The sequence below is a fragment of the Centroberyx affinis genome, unplaced genomic scaffold (genome assembly GCF_046629955.1).
Source record: "Centroberyx affinis isolate AG114_WGS23_722 - 3 ecotype Tasmania unplaced genomic scaffold, CSIRO-AGI_Caff_v1 ptg004591l_1, whole genome shotgun sequence".
Taxonomy (NCBI): Eukaryota; Metazoa; Chordata; class Actinopteri; order Beryciformes; family Berycidae; genus Centroberyx; species Centroberyx affinis.
In genome coordinates this window covers 165,766-189,148 of record NW_027282209.1, presented here as the reverse complement: position 1 = coordinate 189,148, position 23,383 = coordinate 165,766, and the positions used below count along the sequence as shown (strand labels likewise).

Genomic DNA, 23,383 nt, shown 5'->3' with positions numbered 1-23,383 from the left:
TGAGGTAGCCGCAGACAGTGTGAAAGAGAGGTGAAAGATTGCCTTGTATGGTGTATGGTGAGAGCAATGACAGCTGGTGTAAAATGACACTAATGCGATTATTTCTCACTTCTGGGAACTAGTCTGAGCGAGTACGGCAGAGAGAGAGAGAGAGAGGGAGACCTACGTGTCCATAACCCCCAGGTTGTAGTTTCTAATTTGACGAGACATATTTCCTGATTTCTAGAGTACGCTTTTGCAGCTTCAGACATGATGGTCATCAGAAAGTGGGGTGGTGCTAAACATATGGATAGGGCCACACCACCTCCAACTGCTGAGAATTACCTAAGCGTAATGAAAGGAGCCCTAATGCAGAGAAGAACTGAAAAAAATACTTTTAATTTAACCTTTATTATACCAGTAAGTCCCACTGAGAACCAATTTCTCTTCTACAAGGGAGACCTGGCCAAGAGGCAGCACTGAAATCAGAATTACAAAACACAAGTCTTTCCTAGCTGAATTAAAAATCACTGCACTGCATCTTCAGCATTTTTTTTTTTGTTAAAGCTGTACATCCTTCATAGACGTTCAAAGCTAGGACGCTTCAGCTCCGTGTAAAAAAAAAAAAAAAGAGGGCACCCACCTGCCCTTTGGCTGGCTGCCATGGCAACAGAAGAGTCCCAGCACCACGAGTAGAGTGAGCGCGGCTCCTGGCCATTGGAGACAGGAGTGACGGTTGCCATGGTAAAGGAAGCTCTTCACCCACTGCTCCTATGATAACAGGATAAAACAACAAGTAAGCAAAACGATACGCGGATTTTGTGTGTGTGCTTGTACCTCTATCCTTATGAGGACCAAACATCCTCGCAAGGATTAGGATTTGGGTTTAGGGTTAAGACTAGAATTAGGATTTGGTTTAGGTTAGGGCATGAAAGTAGTGAATGGAAACCCACTGATATGAGCGTGTGTGTGTGTGGCCTGTACCTGTGCAGAGGTTCGTCTGCGCGCGGCCCTCTGGTGCTGCTCCAGCAGGCTGCAGAGCTGGTCCCGGAGCTTCCCCAGAGCCTGGCCGGTGGAGAGGCCCAGAGTCACAGCCTCCTCCTCCTGCAACGGCACATTGGACCATCGCTTTCATACATGTGTTCACCGCTTTGCCATGGAAACTAGGCCTGCGCCATTTTGGCTGAAACGACAATCTTGATTGATTCGAAGATGAAATTATTTAACTGCAGTATTTGCATCATATATCAACATTTTGACTATTAGCAACTACAGCAGACACTCTAAATGAAATGTTTCAATATTGCCACCATGCCAGTATTCTAAGATTATAAATTTGGAATTGCGATAGACAATTAATTGTGCAGCCCTAACAGAAACAGTAGGTGAATACATTTAACCCCCCTGAATACTTGAATTACTATTTCACACAAATAATGTTGGGGTCAATACATGCGCTTTCTAGTTATACCTATGAGAGAATAATAAGAAGAAGCTGTTACATAAGTCACATACTGACAAGGAGCAGTGGTGATTTAGGTTAAATAGGCAAACAATTGAAATTGAGACCTTCACTACTGTTGCCTGATTAGTCTATGCTGATGCTGAACTGCATCAGGCAACAGTCCATACATGGAAATAGCTGAGCAAAGAGGAAATCAATGTGTTTGCAGTAGAGAAAGGGAAAGACAGAGAGTCATATCTAATGTTAGTGGGAAAGCAACCTTTTCCCACACTCCCATGTCAGCGTGAGGATGTGTGTGTCTACAAGGGCCTGCGTATACGCACACGGACAGACATGCACAAATATGAACACATACACACACGCGCACACAAACATACACGCAAGGCTCAGCTTTCAAGCTCCACATCCCACTTAGCTAGGCTATAAATATCTTCCCATTTCCCCAGAGTAACAAAGCCTCAACAAAATCCTCAAGACAGACATAAACACGCAGCAGAGACACAAGGAGCCTAAGCAGCCTTAGTGAAGCAGAGTGCGCCCACTACCTGAGCAGGACCCGGATTAACCTCGGATGCTGCTCACTAGCAAAACACAAGCGTGTGTATTGCACAAAAACGCAACCATCACTATTCACACCAAAAGACTCGCCTGAACTTTATTTGACTGACACACTCCCTCTCACCCAAACAGGCAAAAAAAACACAGCCTTGTTCCATTTATTTATCCGCTCTGAGAGGCTTAATCTGCTCGGCTGCAGACAGACAGATACAGCTTTAATCGGACAAGAGACAACATACTAAGATGGCCAACTTACAGTCCTCTTCTTCCTGAGACAGATCCCTTCTCTCATCTTCAGCACCATGACGGCCCTGCTGTTCCCTGTCGCTCTCAGATCTGTGCTGCTGCTGCTGCCGCCGGCGAAGCCGCGAGGACAGTGTCTTAACAGGCAGCCCCGCGATGCGTGACGCGAATAGTGATATTCCCGGACACTAGTTGTCAAAAAACAGACCGTAACTAAGTCATCGCTAAAGAAACGGCCCGGTCATTTCTGTAGCCGGGGAGAGTCGGTGATGCTGCAAAAAAAAAAAAAAAACCTCACCCAAATTCCTCTCTTCACTTGGGCCGCAGACACAGCAGAGCCCAGGCAGCCGAGCCCCAGCATCAGTGCAGGCTGCCAGCTGGACTCTCATTCAAAAACACAAAGTCTGGCTGCCTCTCTGGCTCGGGCCGAGCCTTGTTCAGTAGCTGGCTGGGCAACTAAGCAACAAAGCCCCGACTGCAGGGGGGGGGGCTGAAAGAGAAAGAGAGGGACAGACAGAGAGGGGGAGAGAAAGAGGCTCTTTTGACAAGAGGAACATTGCCAACCTGGCCTGCATAACCCTAGTTGGGGCTTTGTTCCCCCTCTTGCCAGCGAAGCATATTTTGCAGTGATGTAGCGACGCGCAAACAGGGGAACAGAGAGAGAAAACCGACACAAGGGGTAAGGACAGAGGGATGAAGAGCAGGGAAGACAGCGAGGCGGAGGAAGAGACGAAGAGCAGGCTGAACCGGCCGGTGCCTGGCCCGGTATCAAGACGGCGTGAAACGGAGCCCCCCCCCCCCTGGAGGAAAGTACAGAGTTCCGGCACTTAACCTCCGTCGCGCTCGGGACGGCTTCCCGCGGGCCCCAAAAAAAAAAAAATCGCATAACCTCACGCAGGGGAAACGGGCCGCTGCTTGCAAGATCGCACATCAAACGCCATTAAAGCCACTCGCCCTATAGCCCTGGTCACATGGGACTAGTGTTATGCGGGGACTGGAGATCTCATGTAATTAATGAATTACCCCTCGACCTCTGCGGTTCATGCAATGCACTCGCACGAGATAATGAAATTCGCTCAAATCACCAGTGCCCAGGATACAGTTACATAAGGTCAAGATTTTACAATTTGTCACTTCCACTACTGCCTCCATTTTTCTCTATCTTCACCAAAATACAGTAGCTAGTTTGTGCTGGAATTTTTACTGAACAAATTACAGACATGGCAGATTCACACAGGATTAAGATCAAAAATCTCTGCAATTATTACAAATCAATGGACGTCCCAGGGTGGCAATATCAGTCCTATGTGAATAAGGCTTATGACACGTCGTTCCTCACACAAATCTCTTACAGATGCAATCACAATGCAGTATATATACACACAGTATGATCATATATCCAATACCCTAGGTAGCCAGTATGATTTTATACATACCTGCTCACTGTATCAATCGTACTATGTTAAGTATTTCAAATATGGAAAGTGGAAGGTCTACTCTACCTCTACGACTTCTAGGACATTCATGTCTCCTTCAAGAGGAGGGCCGGCTACATGCTCTTGACTGCACAGTTATGAGTTAATGATTATATAATAGAAGGCAGCACCTAGGTGGGAACGCTGAGATAGGAGAGGGAGAAAGAGCTCTTCTTTGAGCCTGTTGAGCAATAGGTCAGCGGCAGCCATTTTTCCATTCCTACCCGCGTTGTGTTGACCCAGCGGTGCTCCGTTGTGAAATGCCTCTCCTACACATCTATGTTTAACTAAAGAGGTTTGATCTATTGACCCTTCGGATGAGTAATCTGAAATGCCCGAAACAAAACTGGGATGGCGAGAGCTTGCGTGAGAAAGTGAATGTGGGAGAATGCGAGGCGTTCTCCTACATTCTCCGATCTCCACAGAGGAAAAGGAGCCGAAGGAAGCTTCAAGGGTTCTTTGGTTGTGGTAGTGATTCTGTATGGAATCATAATGACTGAAAGAACCCCCTGATTTATTAAAACAAAAAGCTGGCAAATTAAAGCACAGAACCTAGTGTGGCTCTTAAAGTTATTTTAAAACTGCTGATTTGGGACATTTCATGCATTTTTAAATTAATCTTTGTTGCAGTATAAGGATTCTAGATAAGGATGTGCAAAAGGTAACCCACTAGTAAGTGGGTTGTCTGAACGATTGGTCGACTAGTCGGTCTCAAGAAAGGCCTAAATGTGGCTTGAAACCGGCTTTTTGGCAGCTTTGAGTTCTATGTGAAAAGGTCAGACCAGCATTTCCTTCTGCCCTAGTTATGAAACCAGTTCAAAGCTGGCTTTTGTGCTCTATGAAAGGAGTTCTTTAAAAAGACGTCTTTCTTACGCATTATGTGGTATACGTTGTTATAAAATGTTACACTATATCACGAAGATAACCGATCAGAAACTACAATACGCCATCACGTCTGTTGATTTACTCACCGAGAGGCTTGGACTAGCCAGCGCCTGTGGGTAACGGTGCTTTTTGTGTGATATCGTCTCCTGGCCGCAGTCAAGTTCTTTAGAAGACTGCTCTGCTTTACTAGTAGCTGTAAATATAACTTCCACTGCCTTAGCGCACTTTCAAACAAAGACGATATTAAAAAAAAAAAAAAACTATATTCTATATACTTTCTATACTCAGTGCCATCTTTAACAGCTGATGCGTGTCTTGCATTGCTTAGCAAAAAAAAGCAGTAGTGATGTGTGTGAAAGGGTAGAAGCCGGCAAATTGATGGCTTGCTAAAGGAGGTGTGAATGAGTTTGGAACTAGCAATGATGCATTTGCACTAACGTGTGCCGACTTCTCTGTCTGAAAAGGGCTTTAGACTGTACTGTGGATAGGCTTTAAGAATAAGATTCTTGGCGATCTAATCATGAAAAAGCATGAACAGTGCGTTTTTTAAGGCAGAATGCTTATCAATTTCTTTTTACATTAATTAAGAAAAAGGGAAAAGAGAAATTTAAAAGATCTTTCTGGTCTACTTCTTCCCTTGTGCTCGTGCTGAACATGGACCTGCAGCCATGTCTGAAAAGGCTATAGTATGCAGCATTTCATACTGCCATGCACAGGTTCAAAATGTAGATCTAGGCTTAATAAAGATAAAGATTTATTGATCCCCTAAAGGAAAATTGGATTCATGGCTTATATCAAATTAGTAGACATGAAAACACGAATAACATAGTGTAAAATATACTTTGATATAATTTGGAAGTCAAAATAAAGGTGAAAAAAATTTTAATAAGCCTAGTCGAACAGTCGGTTGTTGGCTGACTAGTAAACTATTGCCTATCCCTAGTTCTAGGTAGAACCAATTAAGTATAGTGCTATAGAGAACCTTTCTGAAAGAGTTCTTCATAGCACCAAAAAGGGTTTTGCTATGTTACACACTTAAAGAACCAACCTCTGGTACCATATAGAATCTGTGTGTTTAGCAACTTCTGAAGAATGAAGTGACAGCATTTCAACTTCCCCTTTGACATCTCAATCAGCAACCTCAAGACTTCTGATTATACATCAGCTATATCGCAAACAAAGACTTTCCCTGAAGAGCATTGCATACATTGACCTGCATTATTCACCGGAAACATGCCAAAATCACTGTGTAGCAGCAGGAGCCTATGCTGGCACACACTGCAGCTTAGCTAAGCATTCTCCTCAATGTAGTGTAACTCCCGGGGGCCCTATCTGTTCCATAAACACCTCTCTCCACCCCAGGGACAGGTAGGTCGCAGAGGCAGATGCTGAAGGGCGCGAGGCGACCAAACTCACCTGCTTCTTATCCTGCGGCTCCATGGCAACCAGAGCCACTCAACATACTCTGCTCCTCAACCAGCCACTGACACCTGGCAGAGCCCCGCCGATGCCACTCTGCAATGTCCGAAGCTGGACGCCGCGCACTCGAGGCCCCCGGGTGGATCCTTCTTCTGGAAGCTGCGGCTCCGGTCCTTCAGCCAAGGGCGGAGGAAGATGGAGAAGGCAGGTGGGTGCAGCCTCGGTCCCCCACCTGGCAACACCTCCCTGCCCGCCTCCTCTGCCAGTCTGATGGCAGGCACACCCACACCTGTAGGGGCCAGCAGAGAGAAGTAGCGAGCTCTGGGATGTGGGGTTTTCTTTGGGAGATTAATTGTCGTTTAGGGCTGGCCGCAGCACAGGTGTCCTCTTCATTACATGCATGTAGGAATCTGTGGATGAATGAAATGGGTGTGCATTAGTATGTAAGTTGAACTGGAATGACAAGCACATAATGCAGGCCAGGTTGATTAAGGTGTTGGGCGTTACTTAAGACATATCATCCTGCTTGGGGAGGCTTTACTGTTGCCAAACCGGTTTGAGCTACTTATATGCAGTACGTCCCATGCTGTTGTGGAGTATAGCTTTCGGCTACAGCTACAGGACCCAGATGCTAGCATAATAGCTCTATTGAAAACGGGACCAAGGCCCTGAATCTACTGACACCAGCCTCACTCACACTGACCACATAAGCAGCTTCCTCTGGCACAAAACACCCACTGAACTCCAGAGTCAGCAGTCTCCATTGGCAAAGAGTTGACAGCGCTCAGCCAAACAGAGAAGAAAAGAGACAGACAGACAGAAGGGTGACGGGGTGCACGGACTACAAAATAAGATCATCCAAAAAAAGATCCAACCCAAAAACAATCCTATTGCACTGCCAGGGGGAGTGGAGGGAATGTACAGTGTAGGTAATGCAAGTTATATCCAATAGGTTACAGGTAACCCTACAGGATGCAGCCACACCTTGTTCTAAAGAGGAGAGTGTAGTGTGTGCATTTCGAGAATTTAATACCTATGTGAAGCAGTCTCTAAGAATCAAAGCTTTAAATAACCCATAGAGTCAAAGACAGTCATCCTGTGCCAGGAAACCGCTACTTTTGTGGCCAGTGTCTGTCACTCTCAAACTAAATCTACTCCTGGCCGATGTTATAGTTTCTGGCTGGGGCGCTTATGTCTGGATTAACTCTCACTTTGCCTGGAATAATCAAGCTTTCTGTTAAGCGTGCCGTGCCATAGCAGCCGGTGCCAGGTCTGACGACTCACGTTACAACTAATCTACTACTAGGTAAGCTTAGCTATTCAGTGAGCTAACATTAGTTAGCCCTTCGAGGGCTCTCGGCTACTTTAGACAGCAGAGTGAGACTGACAATGCTATAATAAAAGGCAGCTGGATTGCCTGAAACCACAAACATGGTTGGCACGAGCCATTTCACGTAAATTTAAATAACGAACGTCAGACACGTGACGTAACTTGCAAGCAATCACATCCCAGTTTGTGTTTACAACGTTGCTCATGCATTAGCTAGCTGACGTTACTGTATCAAACACCATCCAAAAATCAATTTAATATGGCCTTGCATATCGGCAAAAGTAAAGACCTCCTAGAACATGACTCAAGACATTTTAACCAATCGTTAGGAGCCACTCTTAACTTCGGCATACATTTGATCCATCAACAAGCACTTTATTAAATCGTAACTTTTCTGATTAATTGGTTCACACGTCTCGCTACCGCCCACTAAGTTACGGTTTTATGGTGGAAGTAGATTGCGGGAAGTACAGGAGAACCAGTTCTCAAAGGTCAAAACATATTGAATTGAGCGTTGCTTGGTGTATTGAATGTATGCCGTGTTGAAGGGTGGATCCTAAAAATTAAGAAAACATCGCAAGTCATGTTCGACCAGGTATATAACATTGTCGATAAATAAGGAACAGTTAAATTGACAGGATATTGACTGGAGCTTGGCGTATCGTTCCCTCCGTACGAAAGAGAGCGGCTCGCAGTGGGGCAAGGCGTCCCCTTCATTCGGTGTCAAAAGCAGATGCTAAGACGGGCTTCAAATTACACTGTTACAGCATTCGTTTGAACAACAACGCAGTCCGTTTGTACATACTATACTATTTGTCTACGAACTCACCATTCGCTATGTCCAATTCCGTGTTAATATCCTTTATGTTACTCGTTTTTCTGTCGGATATCCAGTGTAGTTCTGTGTCTTTCCCGTAATAGAGCCGCCATGTTGGGGAGCGTTCTGTCTGGGAGAAGCGACCCTGTGCTTTGATTGGACACAGTTAGAGTTCACTCTCTTCTGGTTGGCTGAGACGAGAGGGGCGGACCTACATTTTCTTAGCAGGTTTACGGCTCTATTTTGAAATAGGAAACCTAAGGTTGCCCTCTCTGTCTTCACATGGGAAAACCACAAGTATTCACCTTGTGCAAACTCGTTTGAATCCGTCAAACGCCGTGTTTGAAGTTTCTCGTAGACCTGGTAGCTACTGACCAGCTACTAATCGGATTTTCACACTTAACACACATGCACTTCGCGGATGATACATTTAGAGTTCATATTTTACAGCATACTAAGCGTTGCAATGTCAACCGCAAAAGAAGAGTCCAGCAAGTTGTTTGTGTCTTGCCATGACATTTTCAAAATGGTGGTCATAAAATAACTTATGTGACGGAAATGGTTGTTCATTTTATTTGACATGAATATGTATTACCGAGCACATGACTGCAGGTATTTCCTCGTTGGCGACGTTCAGAATACAAGAAACCAGGAAGTGGAAGAAATCAGTCCTGGGTCAATGGGTTCGAGTCCTGAACTTGCATGGAACCTCACATGTCAGTCATCCCCCTCTCTCTCCCAGAATTGTCTGTCTCTTTCAACTTTAAACTATTAATTAATTAAGGCAAAATTCCCCCAAGATATTTAAAAAATGTATTTAACCACATGAAAGCTGAAGTGAACTGTATTTTCAAGTAGGATGCTCTTATCTACCATCCTCCCCATGTGACTTGAATGCAGCACAATGCAAAACATTTTTTACACAGAATATGCAGCAATATAGTCAGAATACAGGCCAAATCACATAAAAGAAAGAGCACAGTGAAACCATGCTTTTTTTCATTAATTTATTCATAAATTCATTTCATTTTCCCCGCTTCAGCACTTTTGGTGCACAAATTATTTAGCTTTTAAAAGCAATTGCTCAATTCAAATAAGAAGATGAAGAAGTAGAAGAAGAAACTGAACTGAAGAAGTGAGTGAATAAGTGAGAGAGAGTTAGTGTGTACGTGTGTGTGTGTGTGTGTGTGTGTGTATTAATGTGTGAGAGAGATAGAATAGGAGAATACACTTTTCAACCAGCTGCATTACTCTGGCAGTTAAAATTTAGAAGAGGGCAGAACAGTTGAAAGTAAACTGTAGCTTCCCCTTTTTCCCCAGTGTGTGTGTGTGTGTGTGTGTGTGTGTGTGTGTGTGTGTGTGTGTGTGTGTGTGTGTGCCCATGTGCGTGACACAGTGGAGGATGGTGATGTGGCTTGTCCATAGATGGTTGTACCAGCTCCTCCATGATCAAAGCAAGGATGTGGCACGACTCCTCTGCCTGAGAGAGGGAGAGAGAGAGAGAGACAGAGAGAGGGAGAGAGAGAGAGAGAGCACCGCAGACTTGAAACCCGAGTAGAAGGCATAAATCCCCAGGATGGCACAAATAACCCTGTTGCCAGTGTAATGCCCTTGAGACACATGATTTGAGAACATTTGAATATTTGCAAGACATTTGACTCTTACGCAACACGTCTACTCTGGTCATCTTTCTTTTTTTTTTCAACCTGATTTACAAGGCGAGCTGAGTAAGAACACATTGTGACTTCGAGGTGTTAGATGCAGGGGAAAGGAGGGGTGAACACATTAACACACTCACACTGCTGTGTATAGATAGCAGAAGTGGAGACTCGAGTCACATGACTTAGACTCGAGTCACAATTTGAACTACTTGAGACTTGACTGGACTTGGGTTCTGGTGACTTGGGACTAGACTCTGACTTGTACTCTGATGACTTGAAAAGGTTTCTAAAGTCTTGACCTGAGATCTTGTGTTTGTGTAAATGACTCAGATTGAAAGTGATGAGATTTGTTCCAGCGGACGACTGAATTTAAATTCTGTTTTCTGAATTTGTATGGAATGATTGAATTTATTGAAGTTGAAACTGATTCTAGAAATCAAACTCATGATGCTCTTACCAAGTTTTTATCCTATTAAAACCATATTGCATTGAAAAGTCCTAGATATTTAGTTTTCTTTAAGATATTAAATTGATACTGGACTCTTGATTGACTTGGTAATCTACATTTAGACTTGAGACTGACTTGGAACTCGAGCAAAGTTGACTTGGTCACACCTCTGATAGATATAGATAAAATATAGACATAGACATACTGTATATAGATACAGACTATAAAGACTATAGACTGCTATAGTATAAAGGGAACAGGCATAACAACACTTTCCCCTGTTTTTTCCCCATATACTTTAACCCCCCACCCTTTAGCTCTTACTGCCTCTATACAATCTATGAATATTAATGATAGGTGATATTATTGTGGAGAGATAATATTGACTATATATACACATACAGTATGCATATACACATATAGTATACATATACATTCATACATAAACATATAGTTCTACATACACACGTATACACATGTACCTATCTATATTCATACATATTTAGATAAATAGAAAAAATAAATAAAGGAACAAATGAATAGATAAATACATACATACATACATATATACATAATGAATAAATAATTAAAGTTGAAAAAAAAAAGTAACTTTATATGACCAGTATTCAGTATTTATATACACAGATTAAATGATAATGGTTTGATTTAATTACTGGAATGGATAGGGATTGAACTTGTGTGGTATTCAAGGAGAGTAATGACATGATTAATAATTTAATTTGTGGGTAGAAAATCAATTGTTTATAACATAATATGACAGGACTAGGAATTTTTCTGATTCATGTTTGGTTTATTCATCCCCAGTATTCCAAACAATTGAAGGGATTTCTCCAGAGCTCCTGCAGATAGATCTACATCTCTGTTCATCCTGGTTTTTTACATTTGGAAACCAATGACCGCTGCTTATCGTCTAGTTTGGCCTTGAATAGATCTCAGTTTGCTCTGGTCTCAGTCTGGACTTCAACTCAACTGGATTTGGTCTTAAACTTGACCCAGACCCAACGTTAAGCTGTCCTGGATGAGGGAGCATTTTTCACCTCACCACCCCCCCCCCCCCCCCCCCACACACCAAGCTTTTCCCCAAGCACTGCTCTCCTCTAACCTTCAGACAACTGACTACCCCCCCCCCCACCCACCCCTGGTCAGTACTGAGTCAGTAGAAACAGCTCAGATTGCCTCCACTGTGTAATTTCACACTGTGAATATAAATCGATAGCTGTCAACCCTCCACCTGCTTGCCAACTTAAACGAAAAAAAGGCAATTTTTTTCATTTTTTGCTTAAACTCGGGTCTTGTTTTAAGGACCAGATGAAGGCAAGGCCCATATAGAATAACGTTGTCTGGTCTTTTAAGGTGCACATCACACATGTCTGCTCAGGAACAGGAAAAAAAAAAAAAGAATAGAATAGAATCTGCTCTAAGTTGCTGCTGCCCTCTCCTGTTGGTGAAAGCTGCTCTTTCAGCTTGAGGTAATGATGAGAGATGAGCTATGGGAGAAGTCACTATGGCCTTTCTTATCCGAAATAGCTTGAAAATATCAACTGTATATCATATCAGTTCACTAAAGTCCCTGCATTTAATATTATTTGCCACCAAAAACGTCAAAAAGCTGCTGATATCCACTGAATTTCTGGATATAGGAGGAGAAATGACTGATGACTGACTAGATATTACTATTTGGTTAATATGATAAATTATTAGACATAGGCCACCAAACTATCAGCTCGATCCCAAATGTTCCCCTGATGTCTTGTTTTTTAAAATAGGACTTCCAATTTTTCTTTTCCATTTTTCTTAATATTTTCTCTCCATTATAATGCTAAAAAACTACCAAGATACAATTTGGCACCGATGGTTGCATTAAATAGATAAAAATCTGCAAGGACCTTTAGTTTTTGACATGCAGTACTAGAACAAAGCCATGAGATCCTGTCCCCTTTAAAAAATTGATGGCTGGTTATATAAGAAGAATATTTTACTGAAGAAAGTGACACGCCACAAAAATTCTGGGCCCACTGGGGAAAAAAATTGAGCCGGCAAAGGGCGTATAAGGACATGGAACTTTTGCTTTTGGGGGTGGGAGGGGGGTGTGTTATGGTCTTTGTGGTAAGCTGTGAAGCGAGCATACAAACTGGTTAAACAATGAGAGATTCTTCTTCGTTGGTATTTGTCTGTGAACACCATCAAGTCTGGAAACAGAACAAAGCAGATATTAAAAAAAAAATATAAAAAAAAAAAAAAAAAAAGTGCTGAAAAAAAGTGGGACCTTGACAATATATAAAAATATATAAAATATATAAAAAACGAGTCTCTCATTTTTTTCTGCTTATTTACAATTATTGGTAAATGTATTATTTTCTTCGTTCCATAAGTAACCGACTGGATTTTGGTGTTCCACTTGTTCAAACTGAAAGGTTTAATAATCATAAAAAAAGAGATTCACTTACCCTTTTTTTAAATTTTATTTTCCTCTTTTACTTCCATTATTTCCTTTTTATTTTTTCTAATTAATCTTGTCTTAATACATTTTCGTGTTGTCTATATTTGAACTGAATTTGCAAAAACTTAAAGTGCAAATACTCCTTTTTTTCCTCATATGTGTACGATAACTCACCTGTAAAAATGGATTTGTTTTATCTCTGTTCTCATGTATATCCGTTTTTCTTTATTTTTATTTTTATTTTCATATTTTCTCCATATCTGCATTGAAAATTCTTTTTCCTATTTTCGACTGTATGTCTAACTCGGAAAACCCCAATAAAAAGAGTTAAAAAAAGAAGAAAAAAAAAGAAAGAGATTCACTTAACCACAATTCAGCATCATAACTAATCTGATTTGTTCGTGTTCGTTTATGTGCTAGAAGTGTGATTTCCTCCATACAATGGCAGTGAATGGAGAGAGAAACAAACACAATTCTCCAATCTTCTCTACCGGAGCAACAGATCACAGAATCACTGATTTTGGGGTTTTATCATGGAGGAAGACACACAACCCAAGGTACTAGTTGAGAAAACTAGGCCTCCATCTGTTAGATTCAGACAAACTGGTACTGCAGGACCGGTATTTGTGAGTCCTGGACCCGAGCTAAAATTAGAAACCTTCTTTAGAATCTGCACTCATGCAAGCCTCCCTGAAAGAAAACACCGGAACAAAAAAAACACCAGAGATCAAATTAATCAACATATTTCTTTAATACTTATAAATGAAACCATGGCTCCTTTCACTCAACTTTTTCTTAGTGGAACAACACAGTGTTCATATGACATAACATCAATATAACATTAGCAATTAAATGATTCAAAGATTTTACATTTCAACATCAGGCTTATCACAATTTGACATTCAACAGCATTAAAAGTGAAGACATTTAAAGCATTGATTTGATTTGACAATAATCATTTCACTCATATCGCTCATGCATTCATTTACATCTTTTCATCAGACTGTAATGATTGTCAGCTACCATTTTATCTCCAATAACTTAACACCAGGGAAAATATCAGCTGTGTGTGTGTGTGTGTGTGTGTGTGTGTGTGTGTGAGCATATCTGCATACATACATGTGAAATATGGTAGCTAAAGGAATACACTCTTCATTCAGTTTTATCAGTTTTATCAAAAGGTTACAAGTCAGTGATTAACAAAGACTCTAGTCCATTTTAGACGCTCTAGTATGTGTGTGTGTGTGTGTGTGTGTGTGTGTGTCTACTGGCGACTCGAGATGGAGCTGCTGATAGATGGCCGGACCAACTCTTCCATAATCACAGCAAGGGTGTGGCACAGCTCCTTGGCCTGAGAGAGAGAGAGAGAGAGAGAGAGAGGGAGAGAGAGAGAGAGGGAGAGAGAGAGAGGGAGATCCAATGACATTTGAATACTGCATATAAACATTTCAGCCAACCCGACTATTTTGATGACTGTTTCCATCAGCTGGGTTGAAGTGAATAAATCAGAAATGAACTGAGTCTTTACCCGTTTGAGGTGGACGGTGATCTTCTTGGGACGTCCCGGATTGCCGTAGCTGATCTCCACTGCTGGCACTTTGTCGAGTTTCTTGGGGCGGACGGTGCGCATGGACTGCACCTCCGCCAGAGGAATCACAAACGCTCGCTCCTGCAACAGAAGACATAGCATGAGATCAGTGACAGATACATCGGGCTGATATTGGTCCAAAAATACTCCATTGACTCCATTTTTAGTGTCCCGTTATGGTCTAAATGCTGTTTCAGAGGCTATTCCATGAAGCCAAATATAAGCTAGAAGCTATCTGGAACTGAATTTAAGCACAATTTAAAAACCAACTGACAGGATCCAAAGCACAATATGCCAATTTGTGATGAGAAACCAAAGACATTATGATTAGTTGACTATACTACCGATGCTATTACTGTGAGCTTGCTGAGAATAGAGCCCGGAGAATAGAGAGTGTCTCCAGGCTTGGCAGGTCTCCTCTCCTTGGCAATGAGGCTGACTTGGACACAGTGACTTTCATTCTATAGCAATATAAGTAAAGCACCTTTTCACTTTTCACCCTCATTAGCACTATAATGAATTAGAACTCGTTTGGATGTAAAATCTCAAACGTTCCGTGTTCATTCCATGTTCACCGAGTCACTCTCCACCTCAAGGTACAATTCTATTGTTGAGGAAGAGAGACTTTGTACTGTATGTGAACTGGGTGTTGTTGAAGATGAATTTCATTTTTTGTTTCATTGTTTGTTTCATTCATTTGTTATTTGAGAAAATGCAAAACAAGAAGCCGGAAGTTTTCAGTGTGGCCAGTTTTATTGGGAGAGCATGGAAACTGAGAATGGAGAAGCTGTTTATTTGAATGTATGACTTTGATTTGTATGATTTGATTATTATTTGTATATGGTTCTTATTATGGCTCTTATTTGTTTGGCGGAACTCAATGTATCTGTGTCTTGTAAGCCCATACGGGCTGGGCACCATGTGGTGCACGACACATTAATAAAAATCTATTCATCTATCTATCTATCTATCTATCTGTCTATCTATCTATTGTATTTTGGTTGCACCACCTGGGATTTGAACTCAACTCTTGAATGGTAAAAAAAAGATGTCTACTGTATTTTTATTGACATTTTTATACCTTTCAAGTTCTTACATTTAGATAATTTAAGACTTTTTCAAACTTTTCAAAGACCCACAGATGAAAAAGGTCAAATTAAAAAAAAATAACACATTGACACAAAATATCAGCTATCGACATTGGCCTTCATACCGAAAAACAAGGGCAGAAAATGTAATATCTCACGCTCTGGCTTTTTACTTTTTTTGCTGTAATTGTCCCTTAATATTAGATTGCTGCTGGAAAACATGTAACACAGCCCCGTCTAAGTAGCTATAACCCGCGAGACAGTGTTCCTGTACAGCAGCGGGGCGACAGTACCTGTGTTTTGGGGTGGATGAACAGCACCCCCTCCTGGCTGACGGAGACCACGCAGGGCGAGGGGCAGCCCCGCTGGCTCACCTTCTGGACCTGGAAGACACTGGAGCCGAACAGAGGCAGCGTGCTCAGAAACTCTGGAGGGGAGGGGAGAGTAGAGAGAATTATCCTCAGAACCTAGTTATTATTTATAATGTGAGTAAAACAGATTAAAAAAAGAATAGAACACAAACTCCTGCCCACCTATGAATCGTATTTTGGCGTCTGGAGGGCGGAGGGACTGCATGGCGGCTAGGTGGCCCAGACAGGATGAGTGGATCTCCTCAACTTTACTGCTGAGCCCCTCCTGTCTGGGGAGATACTCCTTTAGCTCCGGCCTTACAGGGGGGGAAGAGAAGAGCAAGAGTGTGAGATCATGCTTCATATGGAACTGTCCCAACACCACATGCAGTCAGGTAAGACAGTTGTTAAAGGAAACACCAACACCCCTTACAATCAGCATCTGCCTATGTATGAATTTCTTTCCAAAGCCTAAGATAGTTTTGATTTAACACTTTTTTCTGAAAGGTGGAAAATAGTAAAAATAAAGAAACATGTGATGTGTCAAACCTTTTGACTGGTAGTGTATACAGTATATTCACTAAATGTACAGTATATCCACATAGGCCTACACATATCCATGGATACATATATGTACACATACACACCCCTATATACTAAACAATACACTATACATTGAATATACACTGGGTCCTGCCATCCATACATTATATCATGCGCACACTGCACGCATTACATATGGCCTTAATTACACAGGAGTCTTTGGAAAATTACATGACCGTCTGAACCCCCCCCCCAAGTTGGCGAGTTATTTTTTACACCACAAACTCAATAATATGATCAGCTAAGTTTATCTAATGTTGCTCAACATTCGATCCAGATTCATAGAGCCAGCAACCTAAATAGTATCGAACAAAGTTCTAGCTTATTAGCTCGATTAATGACACTAAATAGGCAGGCAGGCAGGAAGTCCCCCAAGACCAATGATCTGCTGGGGACACATGGATGATTTTGGTCTCTATGTTCTCATCACTTAACAGCTAACTCACTGTGTTCCTTTAATTACCAATGACTTACAGTGAAGGCTGGTTGGTCAGTCCCTGAGCTAGAAGCTGCAGGGCCGACAGCTCTGATATCTGCCGGACCAACAAGGAACTGTCACCAGCAGAAAGCATCAACCTCCCATCCAGGTAGTCACCCAGCAACTGCACACACACACACACACACACAGCAACACACAAGTACATTAATGGTTAGATGGAAATTGCACTAGTCCACCAGTAAGTTTCTGCTCCTGGCTGGTGTGAAGCAATGCCGTTACCTGCTGGTAGTGGAACTCCACATAGAGGTCGTTGTTGAAGGACAGAGGGTTCCTCCACATGACTCGGCTCAGCGACAGGAATATGGAGCCATCGTCCAGCAGGAAGTCAAACAGGTACTCGTCGGCATGGAGGGGACGCACCATCCCGCCTGCCGGAGGAGGAGAGGGACAAGAGAGGAGAGTGAACTATCGATCTGATCAAAAATCCCACATGTACAAGTGTTTAGTGTTTCCCCCAGAATTATAATCTCGTCAGGGTTGGAAAAGCCTCTGAAACAGCATTCACACCATATAAGAAAAAGAACAAGAATAAGAATAACTAGAAGAAGAGGAAAACACACACAATCAAATCATGGCATTAGAATCACTTCAGGTTAAGGGCTTCCCACAGACAGTGTAGTATTGATCAATTCTACAATAAATACGTAACTGATCGAACTGCATCATATCCATCAAATCAGAGGTGAACAGCACTAAATGGCTGATATCAGTTTTTAATAAAGGCCAATGCCTCCCCCACCATACATAGGCAAACTGATATATCAGTTTAACTATATTTTCTATATCATTTTACTTTGGGGTTGAATGGCGTGGATGGAGAACTCTCTGATGTCTGAGCGATCTGAGAGGCCCATCTGCTCACAGATCTCTGCCACCACTTCTGTCGCCACCTAGAGATACAGATACAGATGTATAAATTATGATCTCCAGTCAATGATCAGCATAAGCCAAACATCCACCAATAATACCATAAGTCAGTTATATTTTCAGAAAAGCAGCAATGTATGTTTTTGCTCAAAAGTCCCTTTCCTCAAAAACTCACATCAGTTTTATCCTACTTACTATGATTTATACTAGAAATTTGCCTCATAAAGATTTATGTCAGACTAAAAAGATGGGTACATTCAGTGTAGGTGGGTTTATTTATAGAAAGAGAGTAAATAAGTGAAATAAATAAATCAGAAATGAATCTTACACTGAAGCTGCGCGTCTTAATGGGGAAATCCACCCCTCCTGGCAGCCGGATGGGAATACGTCGAGACGTTTTGCCAGCCTGCAGATAGCAGAGACACACTTGAAAACAGCTCAGCTATTTTTTATTTATTATTGCTTGCATTTGCGTGAGTGTGTTAGGTTAACTTACCAGAATGGCATCCATCTCTGCGTGTGAGGGGATGTTACGGCGACCGCCATAGTTCACAGAGCGCCGCAGGTTATCCTGACACACATTGGCGAGCTCTGGGGACAGACACATATGTGTGAGTGTGTGTGTGTGTGTGTGTGTGGGAGAGAGAGAGAGAGAGAGAAAGAGTGTCCACTGCAAAAAGGATACATCTTCAATTCCTAGATTTCCAACATTACAAGAAACCAAAATGACATGACATTTAATCTAGTATTGAGTCTTAAAGTGATATATTTTCTTAAAAGTGCAAAAAAAAATATGACAATGGGCTGTGACAGCTTTCCTTATTTCCAATGCAAATCAACTTTGTAGAAAATCCCCGCAAAAAGATTTTAAGACTGAATATGAGACTAAACGGCTTGTAAAGATGGAAATTTCTTGTGGCGGTGTGTGTGTTCGTGCAAACTGTTCATGGTCCTCTGGATGTGTACGTATTGCCATGTGTGTCTTCTACCTTGGTATGGGTGTGCACGGTCCTGGGCGACGTCTTGCAGGCGTTGAGTGACGTAGGGCTGCATGATACCAGAGCAGGGGAAGAACCCGGTGATCAGGTTGAGCAGCCGCCAGCCGAGGGTACAGCTGTCTCTGTGGAGACAACACAACAATCACAAAAATTATTCATTTATATGTGAGACCATCTCCACTGTCTCTATGAGAAATCATTCCAGTGTGACGTGGGAGGATTTTACTGCAATTGGCAATTTTGCACTTTGGCGGGCCCAAGTGGCAGTGAGAAGTAACTGTTTGAATTTGGAGGACTTCATTACCCAGAAATCATGTAACGTGACGTCAGTAAATGAAATGTCTTCTTTTTAGACATTTTCAGACACCCAAATAAAAATAATCATAATTTTGGGAAGTAGGGCAAATCTGTGGCGTCTCAATTAGCGGGGATGGGATGCTGTTCTCTGTTGCAGCCCCACTGAATACTTATAATTTTTTGGCATGAACATTTTTCGATAAGGATTTAAAAAATAATAATTCTGGAATGAAAAAGGTCAAATGTAAACATGCTGAATATTTGGCACAATATATCGAGCTTAGAATTATAAGGTTCTATCGGCCTTCATAGATAGTAGTAGTTCTGAGAAACTGAGCTTCAAAGTTTTCAGCATCCATTGAGTTAAATGGAGATGGGTCCTTTTGTTTTAGAAATTACAGACTCAAAAATCATTATTTTCAAAAAATAACACCACACATATGTCAACAGGCACTCATAGAATAGGTTCATGCGACTAACTCAGTTTTGACAAAAAGGTCAGATAGAACCTTATAATACCAAGGTCACGTATTGGCAGTTTCCCATATTGGTTGAACCCTACACCCCACACACTCACGTGACTGGGTTGTGGGTGGTTTGCTTGATGACCTGGCAGTAGATTTCATCTCTCAGCAACTCCTTCTCCTTCCCGAGCTGAACAGAACAGAGAAAACATTATTCAAATCCCATCAAAGTCTTTTTAAAGCCTATCCAATTCACTGATATACTTTTTTGAGTGAGCGCTGACCAGTAAAATGTGGTTCAGGCACTCTCCTTGGGTGTGATTCTTCTTCATTGGCATGTCACCCATGAACTGCATCATGTCTAGGGGGAGAAAGGGATGGGAGATGAGGAATAAATGAGGAAATTAGTGAAGATTCAAAGAGAAACAGTGGTTATGTGAAGCAGCATGGTTAGTGTTGAACCACTCACTCATAAAGCACTGTACAGCCAAATCATTAATTTCAGGGTCAATGTACAGGATGAGGGACTCATCTATAGGGACCTGGTTGAAAATAAAACACAATGTAGATGTGTGAATGTATTATAAGGAATGAAAAAGCATGGGATATGATGACAGAGGGCTTATATTGTTTTACAGACCTGCGTGTGTTGAACCATCTCTGAAAAATCCCTTCCACTAGGCGGCAGACCTGTAGTCTGCACTCTGGGAGAGATAGAAATAGTAGAAAATTAGCCATGACATGTTATTTGAACCGCACAAACCATGCAGTTGTCTCACGCTATAGTTTAGATGAGAAATAGCAGAAAAGTCTACATTCTCTGGATGGAAGTATTCCCACTACTTTGATTTTATCAAGCTGAAGGATGACAAGAACATTGGACATCAACACCCAGGCATCCTTTTCCCAGGCAGCTTCCTCCAGCTCCTCTTAGGGGGGTCCCGAGTCGCTCAAGGGCCAGGTGGAAGATAGAGTCTCTCTCCGGCGTGTCTTGGGTCTACCCTGGGGTCTCCTCCCAGTCAGTTGTGCCCGATAAACCTCCACAGGGAAGTGCTCAGGTGGCATCCTTACCAGGTGTCCGATCCACCTCGACTGGCTCTTCTCAATGTGGAGGAGCAGTGGCTCAACTCCGAGATCCTCCTGGATCGCCAAGCTCCTCATCTTGTCATGACGAGTGAGGCTGCCACCCTGCGGAGAAACCTCATTTTGGCCGCTTGTATCCATGATCTCATTCTTTTGGTCACTACCCACAGCTCATGACCATAGGTAAGGGTCCTTTTTACCCTCACTCATGAATAAGACCCCGAGATACATGAACTCCTCCACTTGGGGCAGTTGCTCACCCCTCACCAGGATAAGACAGGCCACGTTTTTCTGGGAGAAAACCATGGCCTCAGACTTGGAGGTGTGGATCCTCATCCTGACTGCATCACACTCAAACTCCGGTGCACATCAGAGATCACAGTCTGATGAACCAACTGCAGAGATGCCACCCTAATGTCACAAAACTAGACACAGAACAATCATAGGCCTTTTCATACCCACAAAGCACATGTAGACAGGATTAGCAAACTCCCATGAGCCTATGATTATCTGTGACAGGGTAAAAACCTGGTCCACTGTTCCGCGACCAGGATGGAATCCGCAATAATCGTCCGGAGTCTCCTTTCCAGCACCTTGGAATAGGCTTTTCCAGGGAGGCTGAGCAGTGTGATTCCTTGATAGCTGGAACACATCCCCCGGACCCCTTTTTTTGAAAATGGGGACCACCACCACTGTCTGCCAATCCAAAGCCACTGTTCCCGAAATCCATGCAACATTGAAAAGACGTCATTCAAGAACCTTCAGCATTTCAGGACGAATCTCATCCACCACCGGCACCTTGTCACTGAGGAGATTTCTAACTATCCCAGCGATCTCTGCCAAGGAGATGGGCTCAGACCCTCCAGAATCACTGCCTCCTGCACAGCGGACATGTCTATCGGGTTGTGGGATTGCTCAAAGTGCCCCTTCCACCTTCTGACTATGTCCACAGTCGAGTTCAGCAGCTGAGAACAGCCCAGGCAATGTCCTGCCTTCCCCTCTTGAGTCGCTCAATGGTTTTCCAGAACCTCTTTGAAAGTCATTCCCCATAGCCTTTCTGAACTCCTGCATAGGAGAGGGACCATCCCCTATCGAGGAGTTCGGTTCCAGAGCGGACCATTATCACGCAAAAGGTTTGCAAGAACATTGGACATCAAGGGTATTTGCTTTCCTGATCATTCACAGGAGAGGGAACTGTGTTATCCTGATTTTGAAGGTAAAAGAGGATGCAGTCGCCAAGTTTGGTGATGTAACTTAAAAGGAATATAATGATTGGTGTAGCAAATTACTGCTACCAGGGAGTAATCAGCAAAGTAAAAACATTCTTTCTGAAATGAGTAACAAGTAATGAGTGATACATTATTGTTGTGAGTAAGCAGCCCAACACTGTGGTTGATGTTGAACATTGTACCTGAAGTATTTCATGGAAAACTCAGCCATGGAGTACGGGAGGATCTCGCTCTCTGAGCCCTGGACCGAGCCCTGGACCGAGCCCTGGACCGAGCCCTGGACCGAGCCCTGGACCGAGCCCTGGACCGAGACCTGGACCGAGCCTTCTCTCCTGGGCATGTCTGGATCAACAATGGACCTGGGTCTGGTGATGGGACTTGAATGGAGGCCCTTGGGTGTACTGGCAGACCTAATGGCCCTCATGCTTTTCCTCCTCACATCTCTTCGGTCAAGGTGGACGCAGTGGTAGTCCGGGGCGGCAGATGGCTGGGTGAGGTCACCTGGGAAAAGACCGGAGCGCCTTCCGATGGTGCCGAAAAGCCAGCCTGGTGGATAACACTTAAAATCAGTACTGAGGTGCAGCCCTTAGCAAGCTTGCCAACTATGATAATCCATGGAAAAAGAGAGAGAGACCATCATTTATCACTGAAACCCCTGTGACACCAATAGCACAGACAATAGAATCTAACCCTAATAAATATCACGAACATTTTTATCGATGCCATGCAATTTACACTTCAAGGTCTGGGAGCCTGATGATGAGCTCACCTTGCTGAAGTCCGTCCATTGGCAGCAGTTTGATGATGACACCCCTGCTGAAGCTGAGCAGGCTCTTGTCGTCTGTCACGTAGCTCTTCAGGGCAATAACATGGCCTGAGTCCTGGACAGCAGACGGATAGATAACTTAAAGGAAATTCCACACTCGGATAATCTTACACTGTTAGATATCATCTGACTGTGATGTCCTGTGCATCCCAGGAGTTATTTTGTAATGAAGCGTTTTGTTCCACTTTCCCTCAACCTGCCTCATCTACTTCTACTTCACTTAGTGATTTCCTACATTTCCCAGAATGACTTTCGACAACCCCCAGAGAACTAGTGCAATAGTGGTCATGATAGTAATGGCAAGAGAGTGAGAGTTTCAAGTCGAGAAAAAGTGAGTCACGCCCCTTACACAATACACAACATGTCTTGTGGATGCATTGCATTCTGGGCTATTGAAGCTAATGTCGGTGGAGACATTGGTCTCTCTGTCTCTTCTATGATGGGTGTCTTCCTGTATGACTGTTGGACATTGGTGCAAGATGGTGGGTCTAAAAAGAAGGCCTTGCTTGTTGATTCTGAGAATTTTTCTCCTATTAAACTCCATAATACCTGCACTGGAAATATCTCATGCCGTCTACATTTGGCCATTTATTCACAGGAATAAGAAAAACCCATTTGTGTTTTTGGGGTGGATTTTTCCTTTAAGCATTTCTGTCAGAGGCTGGAATGATGAAACCCTAACCAACACATCCACCAGGCCAAGAAGAAAGTGGCCTGATGATGACACCTGGGCTGATAACACAGCAAGCA

At 42.8% G+C, this 23,383-nt stretch overlaps 2 protein-coding genes across 5 annotated transcripts in view; both read right to left on the bottom strand.

Moving 5' to 3' along the window:
* The window catches only part of tmem94 (transmembrane protein 94), a 28,956-nt gene extending 20,661 nt beyond the window's left edge, over positions 1-8,295 (bottom strand). For all 4 annotated transcript variants that reach the window (XM_071544472.1, XM_071544473.1, XM_071544474.1 and 1 more), the window contains exons 1-4: positions 8,184-8,295; positions 6,022-6,434; positions 964-1,083; positions 623-750 (exon numbers count right to left, since the gene is read on the bottom strand). In XM_071544472.1, the coding sequence (XP_071400573.1) occupies positions 623-750; positions 964-1,083; positions 6,022-6,045 (272 nt within the window). In that variant the 5' untranslated portion in view covers positions 6,046-6,434; positions 8,184-8,295. The remainder of the gene's footprint in view (positions 1-622; positions 751-963; positions 1,084-6,021; positions 6,435-8,183) is intronic.
* A 5,710-nt stretch (positions 8,296-14,005) lies between these two features.
* Positions 14,006-23,383, bottom strand: part of myo15b (myosin XVB) — a 43,348-nt gene continuing 33,970 nt past the window's right edge. The window contains exons 53-71 of the mRNA XM_071544465.1: positions 22,577-22,688; positions 21,990-22,353; positions 21,338-21,473; positions 20,846-20,935; positions 20,567-20,683; positions 20,136-20,192; positions 19,965-20,037; positions 19,780-19,856; positions 19,609-19,685; positions 18,726-18,856; positions 18,233-18,327; positions 18,065-18,142; positions 17,663-17,759; positions 17,089-17,237; positions 16,845-16,972; positions 15,951-16,084; positions 15,711-15,844; positions 14,270-14,410; positions 14,006-14,092 (exon numbers count right to left, since the gene is read on the bottom strand). Coding sequence (XP_071400566.1) covers positions 14,006-14,092; positions 14,270-14,410; positions 15,711-15,844; positions 15,951-16,084; positions 16,845-16,972; positions 17,089-17,237; positions 17,663-17,759; positions 18,065-18,142; positions 18,233-18,327; positions 18,726-18,856; positions 19,609-19,685; positions 19,780-19,856; positions 19,965-20,037; positions 20,136-20,192; positions 20,567-20,683; positions 20,846-20,935; positions 21,338-21,473; positions 21,990-22,353; positions 22,577-22,688 — 2,277 coding nt within the window. The remainder of the gene's footprint in view (positions 14,093-14,269; positions 14,411-15,710; positions 15,845-15,950; positions 16,085-16,844; positions 16,973-17,088; positions 17,238-17,662; positions 17,760-18,064; positions 18,143-18,232; positions 18,328-18,725; positions 18,857-19,608; positions 19,686-19,779; positions 19,857-19,964; positions 20,038-20,135; positions 20,193-20,566; positions 20,684-20,845; positions 20,936-21,337; positions 21,474-21,989; positions 22,354-22,576; positions 22,689-23,383) is intronic.